Source organism: Aspergillus campestris (genome assembly GCF_002847485.1).
Source record: "Aspergillus campestris IBT 28561 chromosome Unknown P168scaffold_3, whole genome shotgun sequence".
Lineage (NCBI taxonomy): Eukaryota > Fungi > Ascomycota > Eurotiomycetes > Eurotiales > Aspergillaceae > Aspergillus > Aspergillus campestris.
Genome location: NW_020194338.1, coordinates 1 through 24,820, shown reverse-complemented (window position 1 = coordinate 24,820; position 24,820 = coordinate 1). Strand labels below are relative to the sequence as shown.

Genomic DNA, 24,820 nt, shown 5'->3' with positions numbered 1-24,820 from the left:
CATCACCTGCCATGCAGAATTTTCTCCTCTCCACTCCTTTTCTCTCTTTTTTCTCTTTCCTCTCTTTCCTCTCTATTCTCGTCTCTCGTCTCTCGTCTCGTCGCTCTCCAGCCCACACAATTCAACATCAATATCCCACCATGCTGACTACCCTGCCTTCCGAACTCATTCTCGCCATCGCGGACCACCTACCCCCGCACCATGTCAACAGCCTAGTGCGCACCTGTTCGGGGTTCCAAGCACTGCCAAACACCTACCTTTACCGGCGCGTTGCCCGTGACAGCCTCGCTTCGCGGAAGGCCTTCCTCTGGGCCCTTAACCACTCCAATGTCCAGACGATGCAATCGCTGTTTGACCACGGCGCCCGACTTGCCAAATTCAATAGATCGGAATGGTCCGTCAACATGTGGTTGGGCCTGTACTACCGCAGCTCCCCCATCTTGTAAATCCTCATTCGGGCGATACAGTGCGGGCACGAACCATCGGTGCGGCTGCTTCTCGCCCATGGCGCCGATCCCAACGAGCACAACTGCAATGAATTGACGCCCCTCAAAGTCTCCGTGGGTGCGCGAAACCTGCCACTGACCCGGCTGCTACTGGCCGCCGGGGCGAAACTCACGCCCATGGTCGTTAAACAGGCTACCCACTGTGGCCACATAGAGATGGTGCAGCTGCTCTTGGATGCCGTGGCGGCCTCAGATCCGGGTGCACTGTTCATGTACCGCAAGGCGACGCTCATCTACGCCGCCATCACGGGGCAGCTAGTCATCCTGCGCCATCTCCTCTTGGATCTCGTGGATGTCGACCGACGCGACCCGCTTTGGAGCGATGTGTTCTACGAAGCTGCGCTATACAGCCGCCTAGACGCGCTGCGCATGCTCTTCAAACACGGGACACACCCCGGCCGCACAGGGCAAGTCATGCTTTTGTCGGCCGAACAGAACAGACATGATGATGTTGTGGAACTGCTGATCGAGAACCATGTGCCGGAGAACGACCCCGCGGAGATCGCGAGCTTCATGTGCAAAATCGTCAGGTGGGGACGGCTCTCAACAGTTAATCGGCTCATTGCCGCCGGTTACCCGGCTGACATCCCCGATCCAACTAGCGGACGCACGCCGTTGTCGTTCGCGGCCCAACGGAGCAATATCGCCATGATGCGGGTGCTGATCAAGGCGGGCGCCGACCCGTTGGTCCACTATCATAACGGATGGATGCCCCTCGGGTGAATGTAAGTGCGCCGTCAGAGGAAGGTGCTCATCGTGCTGTATCGCCATCGTTGGTGTTACGAAGTGCGCGCGACCCCCTTCTCGCCATGACCCAGGGTCAGCTCGCCAAGTAGACGGGTCGGATTCCATCTCCACAAAAGCCTGGCGCTTCCAACCTGGGTATCGTGCTAGGTGGGGATCCATTCTTCTATGGTATACCTTAGGAGACGATCCGTGGAGGCGAGCAAACTGATATACACTCGAGATTGATTGATACCAATGCGATAGATCACGGATACTGAGTATATGGATCCCCCATGCTTAGTTCTTGGATTTTTGCAAGATTCCTTCGGTTGAGATTGGAATGGCGTATTGGGTCGAGATGGTTGTCTGTTTACAAGCTGGGCGTTGGCGTAATTGAGACGATGGTACGAAATACTAATGCAGGATCGCGGAGAATCAAAGATGGCTAGTTTGATATAATCCGCAAGATCTCTGTAGTAGAGACAGCGTACGTTTATCCCAATTAATTGAAACATTTGTTATATACGGTCATCAGTCTAAACACTCTTCCCCGCCGGATCCACCGGCGCCAGACGACTCATCGCGCGGATCCGCCCCCCAAAGAGGTAAAACAGGATCGGAATAGGGATCATCGCGACGGCAATACAGCCCAGCAGTGTCGCCGCCCACTGGATGCCCAAGTTGTGGAACATCTGCTCGGTGAACAGAGGGAAGCAGGCGGCGACTATGGAGCGCATCATGGTGTTTGCTGCGAAGGCAGAGGCGGCACTATCTTTGGTTAGGGAGGCCTCGGGATGTGAGTAAAGTTAGGTCACTTACAAGTGGGAATACGTGTCCAGGATGTAGTTGAAGCATTGCATGAAGATAGTGGTCAAGCCGAAACCGATCAGCACGCCGGACGCTGTGGGTGCCATCCAGTGGATGGAGTGGGAATAGCCGGTCCATCCGAACCTATAACCGTTAGAATATATATGGTATATGTGTGGGCTTCATGAAGAGGGGAAGACACACCAGAATAAACCCCCTGCAAAAGCTATACCCCCCACGATACACGGCGGCAGACGCCATTCCGGCACAGTGATGAACCCATTCCCCTCGAGCTTCCGCTGATAGGACCGGCCCCCGGACAGGACAAACGCACAGCCTGTCATCTCGCCGATAATCAGGCCAATAAAAGGCAGGCCGCTGACCCCGGCAGGCATGTGGTAGATGTCGCGGAAAACGATGGGGTATGCTTGAAGAAGGGCATAGGACAGACCGTAGATGAAGGACATATACAGCGTCAGCAGCAGGGCGATGGGCTCGGTGAAGAGGATGCGGAACGGACGGGCCAGGTTCTTCGTGACCAGCTGGTGCCAGTCGAGCTCGAGCTCGTCCTGGCGCGCGTGGATGCCCCAGTTGCGGGTCTGGCGGCGCAGGACCGCCGCTTTGTGGACGAGCACAGTGGGCGCGTACGTCTCGGGGCAGAAGAATAGCATGAGTGCCAGGCTGGCGAAGCCGACGATTGCGGGCACGTACAATGTCCAACGCCAGCCGAGGTCGCTAGCGGCAGTGAAGCCGCCGATGAAGGGCGCCGTGAAGGGGCCGAGGAAGACAGCCATGGTGTACATGGCGATGGCGACGCCACGGTGGTGGCTCTTGAACAGGTCCGACAGGCTGGCTGGCACGAGGGCGATGATGCTGGCGGCGCAGAAGCCCGAGAAGAACCGGGCCAGAAACAGGGTCTGCGTGTCCTTGGCCACGGCCGTCGCGATGGAGAAGATATCAAACCCGAACATGGCGATCAGCAGCGGCCAGCGACGGCCGACGAGCTCCGACGCCGGCGCCCACACCGTCGGGCCAGCCGAGAATCCCAGCACGTACAGCGTCGTGCCGAGGGCGGCGACCTCAGACCCGAAGCCGAACTCCTCCATCACGCCGGGGGAGGCCGTGGCGAAGATGGCGCTGGAGTAGGAGGTAACGAGGGCGCCGAACGTGAGGAGGGAGCCGATCAGGATCCTACGTGGTCCGAATCAGTATGACTGACTGTGGGATGGTTGAAGGAGATACGTTACCGCTTCGGCATGGGCCAGTTCTGCGGGTGCAGAGGATCGTCGGCGCCCTCGAATTCCACCACGTAGTCCTCTGAGTTGGGCAGCTCGGGGGGATAGGGCTTGCCGGCACCTAGGGGCAGCCACTGCTCGCGCGGAATGCGATTGCGCATCGAGCCGACGGTGGCCTGCTGCTGTAGTCGGGCCGTCTCGATACGATCGAGCTCGACGAGCTCCGGATCCTCCATAGACGCGCGGGAGAAGCGAGGATCATGCTGGTCGTGGTCATGCATGATACCGATACAATGTGCGTAGCACCAGGATTCAGGGATTCAGGGATTCCAATCTCATCCAATATTTGATGTTTTATTGAGTGGATCTCGCGTCATGCCGACTCCCGACTGGACCCACTCGGATGGTTAGGACAATGGAACAGGGAGGCCAAGAATAAGGTTCTCCTGGGTTTCATTTATACGGATGATCTATTGAAGGTGAATGATCAAGATTATCAACTATGAATGCTGGAGTATCCTCCAAACAGCGAAGCTTGTACTGTGTGTCGATTCATGACAAGATATATAAGTAAATATCGGATATAATATTGAATTGATTATTGAACAGTGGGTCGACCAGCGCTCGAATGGGTCCTCGACGTCAGCCTCGCTGCCTCGGCATGTCTCGAGGTCCAGGCAGGATCAGACAGACATGGTTGTCAAGCATAAACCAGGTATTGAAATCTGCTGAAATATCAATTGCTGATGACTAAAATATAAACTATATAGGATATATGGTAGGTGCAAGGTCGGTCACCTGACGCCCCCAACCCTAGCTCCAATGCGACGATGATATCCTCAATACTGCATAGAAGGTGGACAAGACAGCACACACTAAGACGACTGCTTCATCACTGGCAACTCCGCCATATGCAACTTGGCACTCCCATACGGCACCATCCGCACCGGTCCCGCCTCCTCCACACAGCGCCGACTCTCTCCCAACGGCGGGTTAGACGCGAAGCCGTCCTGCATGGGCCAGTCAATCCGACATCCCGTCACTATAATCGCCGTGGGAGCCCCCACCGTCCACAACGGGTCTGGGAGGCTCCCTCCATCCTCGTCCAGTCCCTCGTATCGCGCCGTGTCCGGGTCCACGGCGTACGCCCACTGCCCCGTCGGCTGCAGGGCGTGGTTGCGCACCTGCTCCGGCGCGGTCCCCTCCGGGTACGAGGGGTCCAGCGTCGACGTGTCGTTGAATCCCACGGGGATAGCGTACAGCAGCGCGCCGTGGAAGAGCGACACCGTGTCGTTGGCACGTTGCTCCACGCGCACTGTCGGCGCCAGGCGCACCTCGACCTGTGTCTTGCCAGCGTCCACGGGGATCGTATGCAGACCGGTGGCGGGATCCGGCTGGGCTTCCTTCGCCGCGCCCCCGTCCATGGTCACCCGGGTGTCGCGCGGTGCCGACCACTCCGGGATGCGCACGAGAAGGTCGGCCGGCCCGTCCGCCTGCACGGTGTAGGTCAGCACAGGCGAGAAGGGGTAGACTGTGTCGCAGACTATGTCAACGGAAACACCGCCTCCGGTCTTTGTGTGGACGTGTGTGGGGCCCAGCAGGGCGTGGGCGACGCCGCGGCGGCCCACCCGCCCCCACGACCCGGCCACATACTTGGGGTAGCCCTGCGGATGGTTGACGGTGCAGCAGGGGTAGTGCGGCTCGAGGCCGTAGATCTGGCCGTCGGTGCCGACGTTGGAGAAGGGGGACTTGTCGAGGACGTGGGAGATGGGTTGATTGGTCTGGGCGACGTACTGGTGGGCCCACCAGTCGGGCAGGGCCATGACGGGGAGGGCGTTGAAGGCCACGCACTCGGCGGCGTCGGCCAGGCCGGGGGTGCCCAGGGCGCGGTGCAGGTAGGCGAGCGAAAAAAGGGCCTCGACGACGGCGCAGAACTCCGTGCCGCGCGTGGGGCTGCGGCCGGAGAGGCTCTCGTCGGCGATAATGGATCCTGACGGGGTACCGTGGGATTCCAGGGTCCAGCGGACGGCGCGGCGGGCGCTGTCGGCCAGGGCGTCGTTATGGGTGAAGCGGCGCACAACGGCGGCGTACTTCCACCCCTGGGCGATGTTGACGCCGTGCTCGAAGGGGCCGTTCTGGTTGACTTGATCTGCGGAAAGAGTGTCGAGGTCGTCGGCGAGGTATACGCCGTCGGTGTACCACTGGGTCCAATCGTGGGATCCGCGCTGCAGCCAGTACATGCAGTCGAACAGACGGCGCGTCTCCGTGCCGTTACGTGGGTCGTGGGTGGCGAGCCACTGCAGCGAGAGCATCAGGTCAGCCGCGCGAGTGCGGCCCCAGACGTCCATGAAGCCGCGGGGGTCATCGTCGCCCGGGGAGATGTACCCGCGGTAGTTGTCGGCCAGCATGGTGTGGGTGCAGGCGACAAAGCGGTGCAGAGCGTCCCGGATGCGGGGGCACGGTCGGGGTCGGCCTCGGCGAGCTGGGTCAGGGCCAGGACAAGGGGGAAGCGGCCCCAAAGGTCGCGGGGGCCGTCGGCAGGCTCGGGACCCAGCCAGCCGTCGGACTGCTGGCGATCAAGAACAGCATCGGAGACGTTGCGGACCTGGTTCCAGAGGCGGGGACTGTCGGTCAAAGCGGCCAGGGGTACGAGACCGTTGAGCCAGTAGGGTAGGGCTTCGTGGGCGTCGCTGTATTCGTCGGTGCCGCCGACCCAGACACTGTCGCGAACGTAGCGGTAGAAGTCGTGCTCGTGGCCTGGCAACCCCTCTGCCATGAGGGCGAGCTGATCGGCGAGCCAGCCCTGGGGGCGGACAGAGCCGAGGGGGAGCGGGTCGACAACGTATGGGACGAGAGTGGTGGAGCCATTCCAGGGCGGAGGATGCTCCGCGGTTGCGGAGCGTAGGAGGGACAGGATAGCCAGGAAGGCGAGATGAATGAGAGATCTCATCCTTGTCGGTCAGTTAGAGAGATCACCCATGGGGATCGTACGAGATTGACGCAGGGATCATGAAGAGGAAGAACGGGGTCCTGGTCTGTCTGATCCCCGGGCCAGGGATATGGGTGGAATGTGGATGATATCATCATTGGAGCCTCTCTGGGGCTGAGGATGCGAGATCCAAGGAGGAATTCGAAATATATCTCTTTGATTGGATTCCACACGTTCATCTTCTGTTCGGGGTGGAGGAGAGATGATGGTTGTCATGTCGATCATGTAATTATATATTGTCGTCCGACGGGGAGATGGATCAAGGGAGATCAGACCAACAGGATATGACCTTATACAGATAGATTGTATATCAAGAATGAAAGGAGGATTGATGAAGTGAAATTGCAGCTGAAGTTGATATAAACGTCGATATTGAGGTCGATGTGCATGGAGAGGGCCTGAGAATCTTGCTGCCTGAGGCATCTGTCGCCCAGGTGTCAACCTCATCCTCAGGCGTCCACAGGTGTCCATCACCACCTGAGATTCCAGGCGTCAACCTCATCTTCTTTTCTTTTTCGTTTTCTTCGTTTCTCACTTCAACTTCGGCTTCATTTTCTCCTCATTCCATCTCCATCGTCCATCTCAATCCTACCATCATATCACGTCATCGCCAACATTCTACCATGACTCCCCAGTGGACCCTTCGCGCTAGGATTGATCCCTGCCCCGTCCGACTATGCACTGTGAGCGCGTTGTCCTGGCTACTTCCCCCCATGCACCGTTGCGTCAAGCTGACTCTGTCTGTTTCTAGGATGTCACCCTGATTTAGAACTAGCTTTTTGATCTCTTCATTCGATTTATATCGTCCAACCTCTTCCTCAGGTCAATGCTCTCCCCCTGACCCATCGCCGTCACTGTCTCCACTTTTCCCCTCCGCGTGGCTTGGCCGCTTGGGGCCGCTTGGGTCGAGCCTCAGCCTCATTTCTCATCCACTCTCTCTCTTCTCTCTCTCTTCTTCTTCTCTCCTCTTGATCCTCGTCTCTTCACCTCCCCCGCTCCGACATTGGCGTACCCCATCTCTCCGCGTGGCTTCTCTCTCCACCGCCGCTACCATTTTTAGTTCCTCTGCCCTCCCTCGGACCTTCCCTCCAATCTCACGCGCACACACACTCTGCCTGGTCCTCCCCGTCATTTCCCATCGACCGTCGACCCGTGAGCCGTCATGGCTCACTACCAAGAGGGCCCCTACCAAAACGGCCACTACCAAAACGGTCCCCCCAACGGCTACCCCCCCTTGCGACGCATGCCCAGCTACAACGAGGGCGATGATGCCGACTTGCAGCTGCCACGTCCCGATGGTGGCTACGGTCTCAGATCCCCGCCGCGCGTGCGTCCGCGGGCGTCTACCCACGCCCCCGTCTATCAGCATCCCTCCTCCTCTTCCTCCTCCTCTCACCATTACCAGTACACCGCGTCCGCCGCCTCGTCCTCCCCCCCCTACAACCCCCAACAGTACCCCACCCCGACCGCCACCCCAACCACCCTGGGCTATAGTCCCCTCGCCTACACCGGTCCCGCCCACCAGCATCCGCCCTACAACCCCGCCGCCTACCAGAGCACTGGCGCCCCCGCCTTCCCCCCGCGCCCGCCCAGCCTGCCTTACTCCCAAACCCCGCTGTCCCCTACGCAGCCCCTACCGCCGCCTCCGCCCCCGCGCGGGCCGGATCACCCCTACGGCGGTCGCGGTGTTTACGGCGTCGGCGCCCCCGGGACCCCGTACGGCGTCGCCCCGCCCCCCATCACACCCCGGTCCGCCGCCACCCCTGTCACATATGGCCCCCAATCCCCACGCTGGACTGAACGCCCCATCGAGGACCACCCTCCGCCGCCCCCCGTACATGCCGCACCCGTGGAGGACCCCGCCGCCAAACGAGGGAGCCTTCCACGCGTCGGCTCCGGCCGCGCTTTGCCCACCCCTCCCCTCCCTCCGCGGCGCACCGACACCCTGACACGCCACCCGCAGGCCCGGCCCCTGCCCGGCCCGCCCATCGCTGAAGATCGCGACGGGGTCCCGCCGCCCGCTGCCTACGACGATCTGATGCGGGAAGTCGAGGCCGCCGTGCAGGAATCCCGCGGGGCCAGTGACGACCACAATAACCAGGACGACGACGCGCTCGCCGACCTGGCCCCGGACGAGACGCACACCCACACCAATGGCAACATCTCTACCGGGACCGGCCAGTATAACATCAATTATGACGCCTACAGTGATGACAGCGACGCTGAGGCCGCCGCCGGCCTCGCCATGATGCAGATGGCCGACGAGGAGGACCGCGCCCTGGCCGAGCGCCGCGCCCGCCGCGACACTGACGCCGCCACCCCGGCCTCCCTGCGCAGTGCCCACGGGTCCCACTCTTCAGGTCACGCCCCTGCCACCGCCGGCGTCGGGGACCCGGGGACGTCCGCCGACTCCGACTCCTCCAACGACTACGGCTACCCCGCCGTACCTCCCGCCTTCTTTCCCGCCTTCACCCCGTATCACGCCCGCGTCGATGCTGGCGGCACCGGCGGCCTGGCCGACCCCACAGCCTACGGCCGGCGTGCCGGCGACCAGCCAGCCGACGAGGCCCAGGACGAGGACGAGGACGAGGGCGAGGGGGAGGAGGAGGATCGAGAGGAGGATCGGGAGGAGGAGGAGGAGGAGGAGGAGCAGGCGGCTTGGTCGCCCGTCGGCAGTGCGGGCGCGAGCTCCGACGCCGGGGATAGTGGGCCCGAGGACCTGTTCTTCCACCCGGGCATGCGCCCCCTGCCCCCCGCCCCTGTCGAGCCCGCTCCTGGCATGCTCGCCCACCTGGTCCCGGCGGGCACCTACCGCCGCCCCCTGCCGATAGACCCCCGGCCCCGCCGCCCGTGTTGACGACCGGGGATCCTGCCGAGGTCTCCAGCCCCTCGCAGGTGCCGCGGTCCTCCTCCCTCTCCACCCACCCCATCGCACCGCGCGCCGAAACCCCCACCCGCTCCAAGACCGATGCCGACCGCGCCCGCTACAAGCCCTGCCCAACCCCCAGGACCCCACCACCGCCCGCCACACCTTACCGTCCCCGGAGTACGTCGCGCCCGCTACCCCCGCCGACGCGGCGCCCGCGCCCGTGCCCCCCGTGGGCCTCGACTTACCCACGATCCCCGCCGGCCGCCGCAAGCGGCCCAACCTTGCCAAGCTCTCGTCCGATCACTTCCGCCGCTGCGCCGAGCCTTGGGCCGTCAGCGCCATCCTCGCCTGGATCCGCGAGCTGTGCGAGGATGAGACCGACCTGCGCCAGCAGGCCGTCGTGGACGCTCTTGTCGCCCTCTTCACCCACAAGGTCCCCACCATGAACGTCGCCGACGCCGAGACGCTCGCCGCCCGCGTTGTCGCCGGCATGCGCGCCGCCGGCGCCCTGGTCCCCGACGAGGAGTGGGTCAGGTTCGGCCCTGGCACCCTGTCGGGTGTGCTCGTCCCCATCACAGGCACCGGCTGTTACGCCCCGCGTCTGCACGAGTTTGCTCCTGAGGGCGTCAACGGCCGCTGCTACTCCCACCACTGCATGCGCACCCTCAAGAAGGTCAACCTCCGAGCCCAGCCCATGGCGCCCCAGGAGAAGGCCGCGGACTGGGTGACCTTCTACCGCGTCCCCAAGGAGGTCTGGGAGGCCCACCCGCGCAAGGAGATCGACCGCCAGAACAACCTGCACGAGATCGTCACCACCGAGGACGCCTTCATCGCCCAACTCGACGTCCTGCGAGAGCTCTACCGCGACCAGCTGCGCGCCATGCAGCCGCCCCTCCTCCCCGCCAAGCGCCTCCCCAAGTTCCTGCAGGACGTCTTCGGCCGCGTCGACGCCGTTAAGCGCGTCAACGAGGACCACCTGCTGGCCCAGCTCAAGTACCGTCAGAAGGAGCAGGGGCCCTTCATCGCCGGCTTCAGTGACCTCTTCCGCGAGTGGATCCGCAAGGCCCGCGCCGTCTACGTCGACTACGCAGCCACCTTCCCTCACGCCAGCTACCTGGTGCGCCGCGAGGCCGACCGCAACGTCGCCTTCCGCGCTTTCCTCGGCCAGGCTCGCGATCACAAGCGCTCCAACCGCCTCAGCTGGGACACCTACCTCAAGGCCCCCATCACCCGCATCCAGCGCTACACCCTGCTGCTGACCACCGTCCACAAGAACATGGTCCGCGACTCGGAGGAGAAGGCAAACCTGGCCCAGGCCATCGAGGAGATCCGCCTCGTCGCTCTCGACTGCGATCACAAGGTCGGTGAGACCGCACGGAAGGTCGACCTGATGGAGCTGGGCGCGCGTCTGCAGCTGCGCCCGGACATGCGCAAGGAGGTCGAGCTGCACCTCGAGCACCTCGGCCGCGAGGTCGTCCACCGCGGCGACCTGCAGCGCCCGGGCACTCGCACCCGCTTCCTCGTCGACTGCCACGCCATCCTCTTCGACCACTACCTGGTCCTGGCCAAGCGCTCCCGCACCGTCCGCCACGAGTGCTACGACGTCTCCAAATTGCCCATCCCCATGGACCTGCTCGCCCTCGAGAGCACCACCGACGACCCCGTCGTCAAGTCCTCCGTCCGTGGTGTCACCACCGTCACCCAGCCCCAGGGCCTCGGCGCCGGCGCCATGGCCCCGCTCGTCGGGGGCAGTGGGGCGGCAGCGGCAGCGGCAACGGCGGCGGGGGCCACACCCTCGTACCCGCCACCGTGCTCGAGAGCTCCAAGGACGACAAGGTCCTCTACCCCTTCAAGATCAAGCACTTGGGCGTCAACGGTAGCTACGTCCTTTATGCCGCCTCCGCCCGAGATCGCCGCGACTGGTGCGAGAAGATTGTCGAGGCCAAGACCCGCCACGCCGCCGCCCTCTTCGCCCAGAATGCCGAGCCCTTCCGCCTGCGCGTGCTGGCCGACACCGCCTTCGCCCCCTCGGATCATTCCCTGCCCACCCGCGGCGTCGCCATCACCGGCACCCCGCTGGACCGCGCCATCCGCGAGGTCGAGCGTCGCTACCCCGCCGGCCGGCCACGCCCACCCCCCGTCTGCCGTACCACCGTGCACTGCGCCACCGTCTTCGAGCAGCCCGCCGGACGCCGCATGTGCGCCATCGGTACCGACTACGGCGTCTACCTCTCCGCCTACGACGATCCGCGGGGTTGGACTCGCGTATGTCTTGCGTCCCCTCCCCTGCCCGATGTATTAAATTCCATCTAACTGTTCCTAGGTCATCCCCGTCATCCGCGTCACCCAGATCACCGTCTTCGAGGAGTTTAACCTGTTCCTCCTCATCGCTGACAAGTCCCTGATCGCCTACCACCTGGACGTGGTTTGTCCGCCCAGCGGCGTGGCCTCACAGACCACGGCGGATTCGGCCCGTCGGGCGCCGCAGAAACTGTCCGGTGCCCGCGAGGTTGGCTTCTTCGCGGCGGGCCACATGAAGGACCGCACACTGGTAATGTACAAGAAGCGGGACGGCCTGTCGTCGACCTTCAAGGTGCTGGAGCCGGTTGTCCAGAAGTCGGCGTCCAGCCGCAGCCGATTCTTTACGTCGCGGCGCGCGCAGACCGACTTCTTCCGCGAATACGACGAGTTTTACATCCCCGCTGAAAGCTACGGGATCAACATGTTCCACTCGTCGCTAGCCATCTCTACCCACCGCGGTATCGAGATCCTGACCATCGACAAGAAGCAGACTTGGTCGGTACCGGACTTTCGCACCGAGGCACCCGAGGCGCAGGCCCAGCTGCAAAGCATCGCGCAGCGGATCACCGGTCTACGCCCGCTGGGCATGTTCCGGCTCAGCGACAGCGAGTTCCTCGTCGTCTACACCGACTGCGCCATCTACGTGAACAAGCACGGCGACATCTCCCGCAGCGTGGTGATGGAGTTCGTCGGCCGCGCGAACTCGGCCTGTCTGTACGGCCGATTCCTGCTGCTGTTCGATGACGACTTTGTCGAGGTTCGCAACGCCATGAACGGCCGCCTGCGCCAGGTCATCCCGGGCCACGGCGTCGTCTGTCTGGATGACGGCAGCAGTCTTCCGGGTTCCGGCGCCAACAGCATCCCTATGCCTTCAGGGGGGATGGTCAACCTGTCTAGTGGCTTATCCAACGGGCCCGCGCTGGCCAATAGCGGTCGCACCGTTAAGATTAGCATGCAGCATCCCGAGTACGAGCGTAGTCTGATTATCCTCGAATTAATCGAGAACGAGGGACAAAAGGACTGATCTTCCCCCCCCCCTTTTTTTTTTATTTTCTTTCTCTTTTTTTATTGCGCAATGAAGTGAGGCGATCAAGCGTGGCGTTGATTTTTGTGATGAATTGATGTGCATGTTATACCCCAACCACTTTTTACCTCTTTTACTCTACATCTCTGTTCGATGTCACTGGATGAATGTATTTTGATCATGTTTTGCAAACACGTCTAGCATAGACAGATTTCGTACAGACGAGGAGGGGCCAAGACCTCGTCTCATGATGAAACCGGAATATACTCCATGTACATAACCATATGATGCCGTAGAAACTCCCTTACTTGACACTGTCTTGATTCATCACATCAGGTCCTTACATCAAGAGACTACCCCGCGATAGGGAAGCATGTACGCCCCATGTTTATTTCAGAACGAAACCAGAGACGCATCCAGGCTCCACCGCTTTCGATAGATCTTGAACAATTTGGCGGCGTTCATAGCCCATCATTTCATGTCGATCGATCGTCGGAGATCGCAATTCGAAATACGATATGGAGTCAACAGTTCCTACCCTACACGGTGTATATACGCTGATACAAATGCTGTCAGAATAACCATGAGAAAATGTACACCTCGGTATAATGGGACGCCGAACGATAGTTCGCCCTCAGAACCTCCAGCGGCGATCGTGCCCCTGGCCTGGACAGTGCGCTCTCTTACAGGTCCCTGCGGGTGCGGTCTGGTCCCAGTCTCACAGCCCTATATATAGCGGTTAGTGTCTATAACGGAAGACGTGCATGTTGTGTGCTGCTCCGGTTGGTGGAGAATCAGTTCGTGGGTCTTCCCGTGTTGCCAAGGTGTCATCGCCACAATGCAAGGACTTGCCTTACATTCTGTTTGTTTTCTCGGTTGTAAGCGTCTTGTTTTCTTCATTCGGCTGTTCCTACCCTCCGACGTGGTGATCTGACCTGGAAGAGGCATGGCTGGTGGAGAGCCCGCCCAGGATGCCGTCATTCCCAGCCATTGAGAACTCCCTCTATCCTGCCCCCTTTCCCGCTCCGTCTACCGGCACGGCTTGGCTGCGTTAGCGAGCACCGGGGTTAATGCACCATCCAATGCATCTTCGCTCTGAAAATGGCTGCATCCACCCCTATTTTACCTCGTGTGTTCTGGCCCAAAACCCTTTTTCCCAGTGTCATTCGTGCAGTGTGAAAAATCTCATCCCTCAAATCACCCTCGTGGCTTCCGTTACCCGCATCACTCTGCCATATCATCGCCAAGATGGACGTTCTGGATCTGCCGTACGGGGTTGGCATGCGCATCCAGACGAACTGCCCTATCGGTAGTCAAGAGTGTAGTAACAAGTCCGGTACTGTCAATGGCTTTGTTAGTTGTTGCCCTCGGGAGTCCACATGCTCAACGTCAAACGGTGTCTACTGCTGCCCGGACGAGATGGAAGAATCGGAATGCAGAGAACTAGTCATTGACGGAGCGCACTGCGCCAACGAAACGTGGTCCATGTTCGCGTCGGGCCTCAATGGCGGGCTCTTTTGCTGCGAGGCTCAGGATATTGGTTGGTGGGGCAAGCTCGGCGGAAACAATGGGTATGTCGGCTGCGGCCCGGATGGACCCAGCGCTTCCAGTGAATACATCGTAACTCCTATGGCCCAAAGTGAGTGCCCCTAAGTTGCTCAAACTGTGGCTGCGCATGTTCGTTGGAATCTGACCTCGGCAGCATTACCCTCCGGCACCCTGTCACCCACTACGGTGCCCTCCTCCACCGCCGCGCGCCCGACCAGTGCCTCGGCCACCTCGGAAACCACCACAGCCACGTCGTCGTCCGCTCCGGTCGACGGTGATCAGTCCACGTCCAGTAACAATACCGGCGCCATCGCTGGTGGCGTGGTCGGGGGCGTAGCCGGTGTTGCTTTGGTCGCAGCGGCAATATTCTTCCTACTCCGTCGCCGCCGGCGCCGGCCAGAGCCGGCCCCCCGGTTTCTGTGGCCTCTCCTAACAAACCGATGAACGAGCTGGGGGGTAAAGCCATCCCACACGAGCTTGAGGGTCAACAGCGCAGCGAGCTGGATGCGCAGTCGCCACCATGGGAGCAGGATAATCGAACCAAGCGATTCGAACTGCCCTAGCCGGAACGGCGCGGGGTATCCACCTGTGGCTCATGCATCGGACGGGGATATTAATCGCGCCGCGAAAATGATGTAACCACCGCTAGCGTTCATACCCAGCCGATTCGATGATTGTTTGTGCGATTGGTTCCCTTTCATCGCTCAGTGAATTAATCGCCTGTGCGCTGAACGATGAAGTCGTATAATTTCATGTGGATCATCCGGAAATGCCTCCTCTCCTTTGAAAAATCGGTTGGCCGTGGGCCTAGGGGTTTCTCATTTGGCTCTCACTTCTCATTGCTTTGCTTACGAGGGATGCGCAAATTTGAAAACTTTCAAACCAAGGAAGTGGCACAGGCTCAGGGATTGGCTGCATGATCTCAATTGAACGAGATTGGAAATCAGACCCTAGCAGTTGCCATCTGTGGGGGTTCGCCGGCCACGAAACCCACCATCCGCAATCCTCGGGGTCGAATTGGCCGTGAGACGCCAAGCCCTGGGCCCTCACCATTAGTGGCTTCACCCGTCGATCATGACATGATGTTGCACGCATTATAGAGTGGTGTTATCATCGAGAGCTCTTTCAGTACACTACGTCTCTTTTCAAACACCAATGTGTACGGGGTTTTTACAAATCCTGCATCTGTCGCTACATTGGGAGAACTACCTAGCTATGTTAGATAACATGTGGCCGATAGTAAGAGAACGTGGGGAATGAACCAGTACAACTTCACCGCGAGTGTAGAATCATTCAATAGTGACTTGATTGAAAACTGCATTCTCTGAATGATATGCCTTTGGAACACTCAATACGTATTAAGATCCCTTGTTCGGAGAGCAGGAGGCTCACTCTCCTCCCTTTCCTCCTGCCGTTTCGGGCTTTTGGAAAGACTACGCCGATTCTCCTCCATAATGGCCGGGAATCTCTGGAACTCGGGGCTTCTGGGGGTTTGTCTTTATGACAACTCGTCTTCCGACGAATCCTCGTCTAACAAACCCTCCTCCGGAATCTTGCCAAACAGCAATTCTCGGTCGGGATCCAGTTCATCCTCCGGGATGTCGGCGGCGCCACTGATGGCATTGACCCGGTTTAGTATCCACTGCATCTCAAGTAGTTCCACGGAGGGCAATGGGCGAACTTCTGGGTCGTCGGTTCGTAGGATTATCTCCTCACCGGACTCGATGATTTTCTCCGTGTCACAGTCCCAAAGCTTCGTGTTTTTTGGCCCGCACCTGGGATCCTGGGGCACTTTGGGGCACGCCGTCATCGGAACATGACGAGAAAAACAGAAATTGGGCAGCCAGAAAAACTTGACCTTCAAAGTTTTCTTGTCTTCGGAGATCTCGATGGGCTTCAGGGAAAACCGAGCCATTCCCCATAGGCCGTGCACGTTTGAGCCCAAGCATAACATGTTCGAACAAGTTTCCGTGCCCTGTGGGCCTAACACGGCACTTTTCCACGCCTGGATCTTTTCGTCGGTCCAGAACCACCCCAGGGTCCTCCAAAACATGAACTGGCTGGGATCGGCCTCACGCTGGCCCAAACTATACGGATAGATGTGCGCGACCTCCAATGGCTCGCCAGCCTTGGTTATTACGCACGTTTCCTGATCGCGCTCCAGGCACTACAGCGTCCAGGTATTAGTAACCCCCTTTTTACTCAGTCAAGACCTAGGCTACTTACGGCTTTTCGGGCATTTCTGGACCGTGCTCTCTTGGCAGGCGACTCCGATCCCTGCTTCACGGGTGGGGTTGATACGGAACTGCTGGTTCCAGTTCCGGTTGTCACGTCTGGTTCAGCTTTCGAAAGCCGGGGAATTTTGGTTTGGGTCAGGGGCTGAGGACTGGCCATGCCATCGGAACCTCTTTTCTTAGAATTGTCCTCGTCGCGTGGTCTAGAAGTAGTCGACCCTAGGAATACGTCAGCCCTCGCTCTTGATGATCATCCCGTGTCACACTATTATTCGGTCGACTAAAATTGATTACTCACAGTTCCGTATCGTGGAGGTGACATCTGGGTGGGTCAGTTGTGAAACCACACCGTTCAATCCCTCGGAGCCCGCCGACTTGGCCAGATCAACCAATTTCTGAAGCTTCCCGATGTCGGAAAGCCATAAGCAGGCCCAAGTCGATGTATTTATTCCAATCTTGGTTGGTGCGACTAGAGTATCCAGTTGTTCGACCAGGGCGAGACGGCGGGCGTCCAGGAATTCCGGCGCAATGTCCATTTTGATGATGAGGGAGGCGTTTGGAGAAAGGCGATTGAAGGAAATATGAGGTTTGAATGAGAAGAGCCGAGAACAGGGTGAATTAAAGTGGAAGGAAAGAGATACCGCTCTTCTCTCAACAAGGGGGGGAGTGGAAACAATACGGGAAGCGACAGGGGAGAGATGGGATGATGGGATGATGACGGGCAAGCTATGTTATGATGACGAAATGCTCAACGCGATTGTATCAAGGTTTAGAAGATCCAGTCAAGCATCCAAAATCAAGGAGATTTTGTCGAACGAATGAATTCCACCGCAGGTCAGCAAATCTCCTCGAGCCCTCACTCCCTCAGCCCTATTACACCTGAGGTTTTGACTTGGTGCTTTTTGTATATTCTTTGCAGTTAATGAAGGTACCTGGCAGACTGTCTTGCCATGTCATGTAGAAACATATATCAAATGATTATAAGTAGTCAGGATTAATTATTTTAGATTCTTAAAAAGTAATAGTGTACACCAGTAGTGAATTTGTCTCAAAGCAACTTGTGATAGTACAACTTGATACATCAGTGGTATTTAGAAATCATACCTCCTAGCTTATGATATCATAGTAAATCTCATATAATGCACACATCTATTCTGGTATGCAGTTAGGTTATGACAGGACTCGTGGTATTTGGACCGGTGGATGCACATGTTTACTGTATGTATACTATAATACATAGCTTGAAGGAGAAAAATATGTCAAATGTGTAACTAAAATAGAGTGAAATTTACCTGTGTGGTATATTATCACTAGCCTTGTGAGTGATATTAGTATTAGCATATTTCAATGTACATCATGTCATCAACAACTTACCACTGATTGATTGATGAAAGACCCTAATGTCCACTCCATTAAATTTTGCAGTCCCCCCAACACGTACATGGCCCTCCACATCAGCCTTGCACTCTTGCTGCAGAGCGTTGACAACATCTGCAACATCACTGCACTTAATATCGCCTTGAGAGTTACAGGTAGCAAGGCCAGCACTGTAATGTTTTGCAATAGTTGTGCAATCACTTCCAATTGCATTGTGGTTTACGCAGCTCTGTCCGGGGCCATCCGACTTTCCCTTGATCTGGTTGATGGCTGCAGTGACATCTTCTGTCCAGGGACTGGCGCCACTAGTTTCACATTTGATATCATATTTGGCTGCTACCATCGCAGGGTAAACAGCGGCCAAGGTGAAGGTGAGGAATGAAGTCACGTGCATCTGAGATATCATGATCAGTTGACAGAAGACAAGACAACGGTGTTAGAGGAGAACTCACGCTGAAAGTGGTGGGACTGGGAAATTATAGAGTATGGTAGAATAGATCTGTGAAAAGAGAATGTCTTGAATTCGAACAGAACAGAGAGCTCCCTACGATTCATGGGGGTTTATATAGCTTCATTCTTCTCTATCTCCATTCACACATCTATGAGCAACAATAATAACTATAGCACTGCCTCTATGTCATGGATATTCTAATTGGAGAAACGGTCATAGCACTGACCCCTGGCGAATGCCATATCTCTAACATCTGACAGAGCGCTTGTAGTGCGACACTCATTCATGGCATAGCCCAGTCTAGCCCCACATCACAGCTATAGCACAAAGGCTAAATCAAATGCCGCGTCTTCAAAAGACCCCCCAAGCCAAACACAGTCAGCAAGCAAATCCTTCAACTGCATGCTGTGGTCCACTATGCTGATCGCTATTGAAAAGGCGGGGGAATTTGCATCTTATGCCCAACTTCAATAAGATCGTATCATGAATATGGAGGTATAATATGACTGTTATTTATTTAATACCTCCATCCGGGGAATATCCCATCATTCATTTAACATGCTTGAAAACGGATGATAACAAGTATAGGTTCTCTTTGTGTATTCAGTGCTGTCTATACTGAAATGTGTCCCGAGCCATTTGATCGCATGGCTCAGCTTAGTTGATCCCCTACGACTTCAATTGTTATCCTTCAGGTTGCTGTTTCCCAATCAATAGATTGTACTAGAGACATGATTAAGAGTGGGGTGCTGAATCGGTCCCTCCGAACTCCATCAAAATTATAAACTCGATGACGTGCTGCTGTCAACAACCCTTCAAGGTATGAGAAGTGGAGAAAGGGCCAAGCCACAATTGTCGATCCCATTGAGAGACCATAGCAGGCTGAACAATCAGTGTGTCATAAAACCTCCGTCTAGTCAACATTTTGTAGCAGAGGGCGTACCTGAACCTATCAACGGAGTTGCGAACTGTCTATATACTAAAATCTCACGGGAATAATCAGATCGTCGCGGGCGAAGGAATATAGACACCAAATATAGTTCAAACATCCTCTGCCGTCTCATGACTCGGAGGCAAACCGCTAGTGCTTATAACCTAAAGCTTTGTTCTTCCACGCCACCTTGCGGTCAGTTTGAAGTACACCAATAGAGTCAAGAGTTGATTGTATTGACATGGCGTTTCTTTTTCAAGGCGTGCGCGCGGTAGACCTTCTCGTGGTATCTCAAACTGTAGACGGATATTGCCAAAGCATCCTGTACAGCCCCCGATGATCGCACTGAGTCTTAACCCACAAAGTTCTTGTGAGAACGAGCATATGATTGGTATTTCAATGCTTGATATTGCTAGATCGGGCCCTGCCCTACCATAGCCAACATCTGTGGTAGATATAAAACCTTTAATCCGTCCCACTCAATTGGTCCGACCATACTTACACACATTCTACTATTCTCGAGCAATCAAACAACTTGCTTTCTCTATCTTCCTATTTCAATCTATCTTCAAGTTTCACCAAACGACCTTCCAGTTTCAACGCCTTCAAGATGCGTTATTCTATTGCTGCCTCCATCGCTTGCCTGCTAGCTCTGACCCAGGCGGCGCCCACATCCAACGAACTCGTCGCCCGCAAGAGTGTCAACGACTGCCAGGATAGCACCTTCGTTGATAAGGGCAGTGAGGGCTCCCCTGATATTGCTGATTGCCAGCATATCGTTGAGAACATCAGAGGGGGTGGCACCTGGAAGGTGTCCCAAATTGGCGCACAATACACCCTGGCCAGTTTTGGCACCTGCGCGTTTGGTGCAGAGGGCAACGCCGCAAACACCGCATATATGGGAAATCAGGATATCATGGATATCATTAACGAGTCTATTGCAAAGTTTGGTAGGCCTGATGGCAAAGTCGGGGCCAAGGGGAGGGTGGATTGCAAGAGTGACCGCGGTGGAATGGGTGTTGGCCGCCTTGATTGGGGGATCTACCACACATAAGCACTTATATACGCTCTCAAGCCGCGGTCCGAAGTTTGCGGCGTGGTAGTCATATGTTTTGTTCATCAACTATTTCGTGACATCTTTTGTTTGTGCTTTTAGCTTCTGACCTGCGAGCCTGTGTCCAGGCTGCTTTGTAAATAGCACACTGATTATTCGTTTCTCAACAAATTTGTTGCAGCCGAAGTAGGGTAGATTCTATTGAAAAGTGTAGTGCTATAAGAGATGCTATGTGTGGATAAGCTGTAAAGTCTTGATCAATCTCATTGGGAAAGCCCCTGATAGGAAATTATACCAGTCTCTAATTTGACTACAAACAAGGGCGAAAATACTCTGACTTCCTTTTCTCCATCGTTCCTCGGTCATAATGTACATGGTCTTTGACTGCTTGGTCAGTGTCTTCAAACTGGCACTTCTACTTAAATCCTAACTTTGCGGAGTCCAATAGTCATGTTTACAAGAACTAGAACAGTGTCCGATGGACTGATCACATGTCTCTAGTGCCAACCTATCAAGTTCGTCTTACCTTCCAGTACCTTTATCACTATTTTTGGTTACCTCGCTTAGGTTCCACATAATATGGGGCTGTTTTCAGTTGGATGGATGTATCCTGAACTAGGACAACAAAAAGCTGATCCCCCGAGGGCAAGGGGCCTGTGTTGCACCGAGCCATTAGCAAAAAGAGGATTCACGATCTTTACCGGCTATGTTGGTGTTGTGAATATACAATGATGTCATATTATCAGAGCAATCTTCTGAGAGGTTGACTCCACGGGCAATCTAGTGTGTTGATGCTGATAGTTCCAGGCCGAAGGATTCAACAGGCATGACTATCAAGCCACCATTAGCATCCGGGGTCAAGCGGAGGGGGCTTGAGACCAAGCAAAATAGGCACCTGCTTGTCGTGGGCCGTAGCTCGGGTACAGCCGACAAGCCAACGACCAGCATTCCATCGATTCCATACAGTCCTGGATTTGATATAGTAAAGGGAAGCGTGTTATAAGGTTTGAGCTAGGAACAGGATACTGATGACTGCATGCTATATTAAACCTAGCATATAATGATCGTCGAATCCTTGTAAGATCTTGCCACTCTTGTTGGGGGCCGAAATGGATATTCACTGTCTATGACGATTGAGCGTGGGGTCCCCGCACGGTATGTTTTTTTTCTTTTTTTTTCTTCCTTTCTTGTTACCAGTGTGGGTATAGTCTCACTGCAGATTTTGCGATCTTACCGCGGCACCAAAGCACGGCAACATTTGGAAAGGCTTTAGGAAAGGTTTCAGACTATGATCTTGCCCCAAAAAGACAAAGCGATTAATTTACGAGTGTCAAGTATATAGTTCAAAATACACTGTGGCGTACATCGGGGAAATAGATAAAGGCCATCGAACTCTCGTTTTTCAAGCCTCTCAACAGCAACAGCCAGCTACCATCTATAAATCCCCAGCCAGCTACCCTCTATAAATCTCTTTGAAACATTCTCCTCCCGTCAAACAACTCGAATCATCTGAATCACGATGAGGATCCAACTGCCGACTGTTATCGCCCTTCTGGCCGGTGTGGTCTCTGCTTCTCCTGTTCCCAAAGACCCCAACAGTGATGTTAATGACTGCGACGATATCCGCTATGAAAATGGGAGCTCGGATGGCTCTCCCACTGTCGACGACTGCCGGCAAATTGTTAAAAACATTCAAGACGGTGGAAGTTGGGATTACAGCGGTGTTGGGCACCACAAGACCCTTGTTACCTATGGCACCTGTGCTATGGGTATCGACAGTGGTGCCCGAGTCGGGAACTTAGATATTACGGACATCATCAACGGTTCCATTGATAGATTTGAGTGGAAGGGTCTTGTCGGTGCCAAAGGAAAGATGAACTGCCAGAAGCCTGTTGCGCAGCAAGAGACTGATGATGTTAATTGGAGCATCTACTTTAACCCAGACTGCTGTAAATGAATAGCGAACAAAGCTGGTCATGTTCTATCATTTTATCTGCTGTTTTTCTATTTTTGAAGTGTTTGGTTGATTGTTTATTCTCTATCATTATTTGTACACACATCTAACAAGATACCTGTCACACATCCTTTGATTATCACGAATTTGACAAGCCCATAGCTCTATAATGTATGTGATGTAGCAGTTGAATATCAGTAGGTGATCAGCACATAAAGTATATTATAATAGCTGTTATCTTGGTGATTATGACCCATTAAAAACTTTAGAAGAAGTGATGTGAATTTGTCAAATAATTGAATTATACTATATAGGTTTCATCCCTACATATCCTTGCATGGTTTTCAGTTTTTTATACTCCAGATAATTATGATTAACTCTTCCATTGGTTTTATTAATGCGATTTCCGTCTCGATTTTAGGAAACTAATCGAATCAGCCTGTGATGTGGTGTATTGTAAGGCGGTGCGGCTTTTGTTGATATTGACTGTGTCAACTGTTCGCCTACTGGTCAAGTATGTACCTTAAACGGCAACCCCTCCTGTCTACAAGGAAGCAAGCTATCAAGTCAGGCCATTCTTCATTGTTCCCCTCTCTCGAGGCAGACATCGACACAAACCATAGCGGGGCAGCTCGGACCGCTGTCTACGATGATTTCGTCAGGCTCTTGGTAATTGTCGGCATTTCATGTGTGTGCATGTCAGCTGTGTATAACAGTAGCATCGCTGCCCTTTGGCCTGCGTTTTTTTTGTTCCAAGTCACGGCCGTTTTCAATATTATATAGGTCAGTAGATTGATAACACATAATAGCCCATCCTTCACCCTCGCAAGTTCCTTGCAGTGATATAGATGGGTAGTTTATATATTTGTTCACTCAAAATCAGTCTATATAGTGGGTACTTGGTGAATCAGTGATTATATATATTCAAACTAAAAATTGTAAAACATGTACTAACACATTTCAGTTATGTGATGAAAATGATGAGATTCAGACTATGGAAAAGCTCGCCGAATGGTTGCAGATGAAGTAATATAAAAAAATCAAGTGTGGGAAGAGAACTGTGCAGGTTAGCTGACTGTTGAGCTGGTTACGGTAACTGCAGGCCCTTTTACTATTTACTTTGGCTTGTACATACTTTGCAACTCTTCATGGCTCCAGGAATATCACCAAGTGAAAATTATTTGTTTATCCATCATATGATGTCTCCCTATATCAATAATACCCGCCGCCCATTAGGAATGCATGTTTGTCCAATATAGGAGTTTGTTAAGAAGCTAAAGTAAGGTGATAGGACTGTTACTCCCGTCTGCAAGTTTTTTAACCTGAAATATCTTGTAAAATGTTAAAGCCCCTAACTCCAGGTGTTAACAAATCAAGATCATGTAGAGCCATCTCAATTACCCGAAAGAGACATCCTGTGACAACAGCGCGATCAGATAACATCACCAGATCCACCATGATTACGGCATAGTCAATAGGTACATAAATTGGTAGCAGCAGAGGGTACAAGGAACTGCGACTAGTACTTAGCTGAAACAGTCTAGGTTGAGAGAAGTCGGCCCCAGAAACAACTGTACGCTAGGAGAGTGAGCCGCACATCATTCTCCAGGGGCTTCCTCTCCCTCAGCGACGTTGCCACATTCTCGACAGCCCGCAGTATTCGGAACACATCCCCTCTCACCACAACTGGCAGCTCCGACATCCCGACACTGCGATCCAGTAGGACGCGCATGACATCTGAATACTGACTCACATCGTTCAAACTGTCAGTCTCCGCCGACATGCCGTCGAAGTCAGGCCCCAAATCGACATGACGATAGCCGAGCAAGCATCCAATGTACTGGATGTGGTCAGCAACATCGTCAATGGTCGCCTGCGCGTAAGGGCTTACGCCATCTTCCGCAGCTTTTGAAGTCGCTGCACCAGGGGCAGCTTGTCACTAATGATAAGCTCCGCTCTTAGCGGAATGGGCGCCTCCCATAATGCCCTAGATATGTTATCCAGCTAGCACCAAGCCGAGCGAATAAGCTGCACCTGTCATGGCGCTGCCTGTGGCGAAAACCGCAATGCTCCCTAACATGACGGGCTAGCGGCCGAGCATTTCTGCCAACAAACCAATCAGCGGTTGGAAGATAGTGCTGGCCAGTGTATAAAAATTAGTGACCCACACGTATTGCGCGGTGTGCAATCTCAAGCAATTGTTGGAAGAGCGGCCACGAAGTTGCTACACTTCATGGTTACGGCAAATCCAGAGAGACAGGGTATGCTGAAAAGCAACCAGTACTTCAATCATAGCCCTAATAAGACCCTAATAAGTGGGTGGAACGGAACTCTACCCATTTTTCGAGTACGGTTCCGTTCCAGAGCGCTGAGCGTGGCTTGTGATTGGCTAGAAAACTCGAGGTTTTAGGTACAGTTCCGTTAACTTTAGGGTAGGGTGCTTTCATGATCCAGGACTAGTATAGAAAAAAGAAAAATAGAAGATTATAATTCAGATCTTAAGCTATTATACAAGCTAATTTTTATTTAAAAATAATATATATAAAGGTTATAAAATTAGAATCAAAATCAAGTAAAATCTCAAAAATTTTTTTGATGGGGTATGCCAAGACTTCTACCCGCAGGTATCTAGAGCTCTATTTTAGAGGTGACTATATTTTAGGGTTGACCATTTTATCAGGTAAGATTATATTAGAGTTAGAGTTAGGGCTAGGGACGGGCGTGGGGGAATTTCGGGCGGATCATTTTAAGGTCGTAGGGCGACCTTAGGGTCATTAGGGTCATTAGGGTCATTAGGTCATTAGGGTCATTAGG

The 24,820-nt window shown here is 54.9% G+C and overlaps 11 protein-coding genes across 11 annotated transcripts; 6 read left to right on the top strand and 5 right to left on the bottom strand.

Annotated features, from left to right (window-relative positions):
* Positions 1-70: 70 nt before the first annotated feature.
* Positions 71-492, top strand: P168DRAFT_288113 (uncharacterized protein). The gene has a single exon (XM_024836718.1). It carries the CDS (start codon positions 141-143, stop codon positions 444-446), a length of 306 nt encoding a protein of 101 aa, XP_024694748.1. The 5' UTR covers positions 71-140; the 3' UTR covers positions 447-492.
* A 17-nt stretch (positions 493-509) lies between these two features.
* Positions 510-1,696, top strand: P168DRAFT_288112 (ankyrin repeat domain-containing protein). Its single transcript, XM_024836717.1, has one exon. It carries the CDS (start codon positions 663-665, stop codon positions 1,227-1,229), a length of 567 nt encoding a protein of 188 aa, XP_024694747.1. The 5' UTR covers positions 510-662; the 3' UTR covers positions 1,230-1,696.
* A 72-nt stretch (positions 1,697-1,768) lies between these two features.
* P168DRAFT_316173 (MFS transporter) lies at positions 1,769-3,555 on the bottom strand (the record flags this gene model as incomplete). The annotated part of the gene is made up of 4 exons (XM_024839972.1): positions 1,769-2,000; positions 2,052-2,183; positions 2,244-3,230; positions 3,287-3,555. 4 exons carry the CDS (start codon positions 3,553-3,555, stop codon positions 1,769-1,771), a joined length of 1,620 nt encoding a protein of 539 aa, XP_024694746.1.
* A 594-nt stretch (positions 3,556-4,149) lies between these two features.
* Positions 4,150-6,224, bottom strand: P168DRAFT_325050 (uncharacterized protein; the record flags this gene model as incomplete). Its single annotated transcript, XM_024840947.1, has 2 exons — positions 4,150-5,747; positions 5,825-6,224. 2 exons carry the CDS (start codon positions 6,222-6,224, stop codon positions 4,150-4,152), a joined length of 1,998 nt encoding a protein of 665 aa, XP_024694745.1.
* A 1,053-nt stretch (positions 6,225-7,277) lies between these two features.
* Positions 7,278-12,704, top strand: P168DRAFT_309280 (putative Rho guanyl nucleotide exchange factor). Its single transcript, XM_024839286.1, has 4 exons — positions 7,278-9,115; positions 9,159-10,828; positions 10,885-11,397; positions 11,456-12,704. The coding sequence occupies exons 1-4, from the start codon at positions 7,426-7,428 to the stop codon at positions 12,455-12,457; spliced, it is 4,875 nt and encodes a 1,624-aa protein (XP_024694744.1). The 5' UTR covers positions 7,278-7,425; the 3' UTR covers positions 12,458-12,704.
* A 745-nt stretch (positions 12,705-13,449) lies between these two features.
* On the top strand, positions 13,450-14,148 carry P168DRAFT_103150 (uncharacterized protein). Its single transcript, XM_024832524.1, has one exon. It carries the CDS (start codon positions 13,706-13,708, stop codon positions 14,108-14,110), a length of 405 nt encoding a protein of 134 aa, XP_024694743.1. The 5' UTR covers positions 13,450-13,705; the 3' UTR covers positions 14,111-14,148.
* A 976-nt stretch (positions 14,149-15,124) lies between these two features.
* P168DRAFT_288110 (HNH endonuclease signature motif containing protein) lies at positions 15,125-17,176 on the bottom strand. The gene is made up of 3 exons (XM_024836716.1): positions 16,538-17,176; positions 16,232-16,458; positions 15,125-16,172 (listed from the first exon to the last, which is right to left on the bottom strand). Exons 1-3 carry the CDS (start codon positions 16,773-16,775, stop codon positions 15,504-15,506), a joined length of 1,134 nt encoding a protein of 377 aa, XP_024694742.1. The 5' UTR covers positions 16,776-17,176; the 3' UTR covers positions 15,125-15,503.
* A 261-nt stretch (positions 17,177-17,437) lies between these two features.
* On the bottom strand, positions 17,438-18,223 carry P168DRAFT_288109 (uncharacterized protein). Its single transcript, XM_024836715.1, has 3 exons — positions 18,069-18,223; positions 17,614-18,010; positions 17,438-17,554 (listed from the first exon to the last, which is right to left on the bottom strand). Exons 2-3 carry the CDS (start codon positions 18,008-18,010, stop codon positions 17,550-17,552), a joined length of 402 nt encoding a protein of 133 aa, XP_024694741.1. The 5' UTR covers positions 18,069-18,223; the 3' UTR covers positions 17,438-17,549.
* A 1,094-nt stretch (positions 18,224-19,317) lies between these two features.
* On the top strand, positions 19,318-20,199 carry P168DRAFT_288108 (uncharacterized protein). The gene has a single exon (XM_024836714.1). The coding sequence runs from the start codon at positions 19,609-19,611 to the stop codon at positions 20,050-20,052; it is 444 nt and encodes a 147-aa protein (XP_024694740.1). The 5' UTR covers positions 19,318-19,608; the 3' UTR covers positions 20,053-20,199.
* A 1,372-nt stretch (positions 20,200-21,571) lies between these two features.
* On the top strand, positions 21,572-22,009 carry P168DRAFT_279616 (uncharacterized protein; the record flags this gene model as incomplete). Its single annotated transcript, XM_024835803.1, has 1 exon — positions 21,572-22,009. The coding sequence occupies one exon, from the start codon at positions 21,572-21,574 to the stop codon at positions 22,007-22,009; it is 438 nt and encodes a 145-aa protein (XP_024694739.1).
* A 1,537-nt stretch (positions 22,010-23,546) lies between these two features.
* P168DRAFT_325045 (Metallo-dependent hydrolase) lies at positions 23,547-24,086 on the bottom strand (the record flags this gene model as incomplete). Its single annotated transcript, XM_024840946.1, has 2 exons — positions 23,547-23,923; positions 24,041-24,086. 2 exons carry the CDS (start codon positions 24,084-24,086, stop codon positions 23,547-23,549), a joined length of 423 nt encoding a protein of 140 aa, XP_024694738.1.
* Positions 24,087-24,820: the final 734 nt, after the last annotated feature.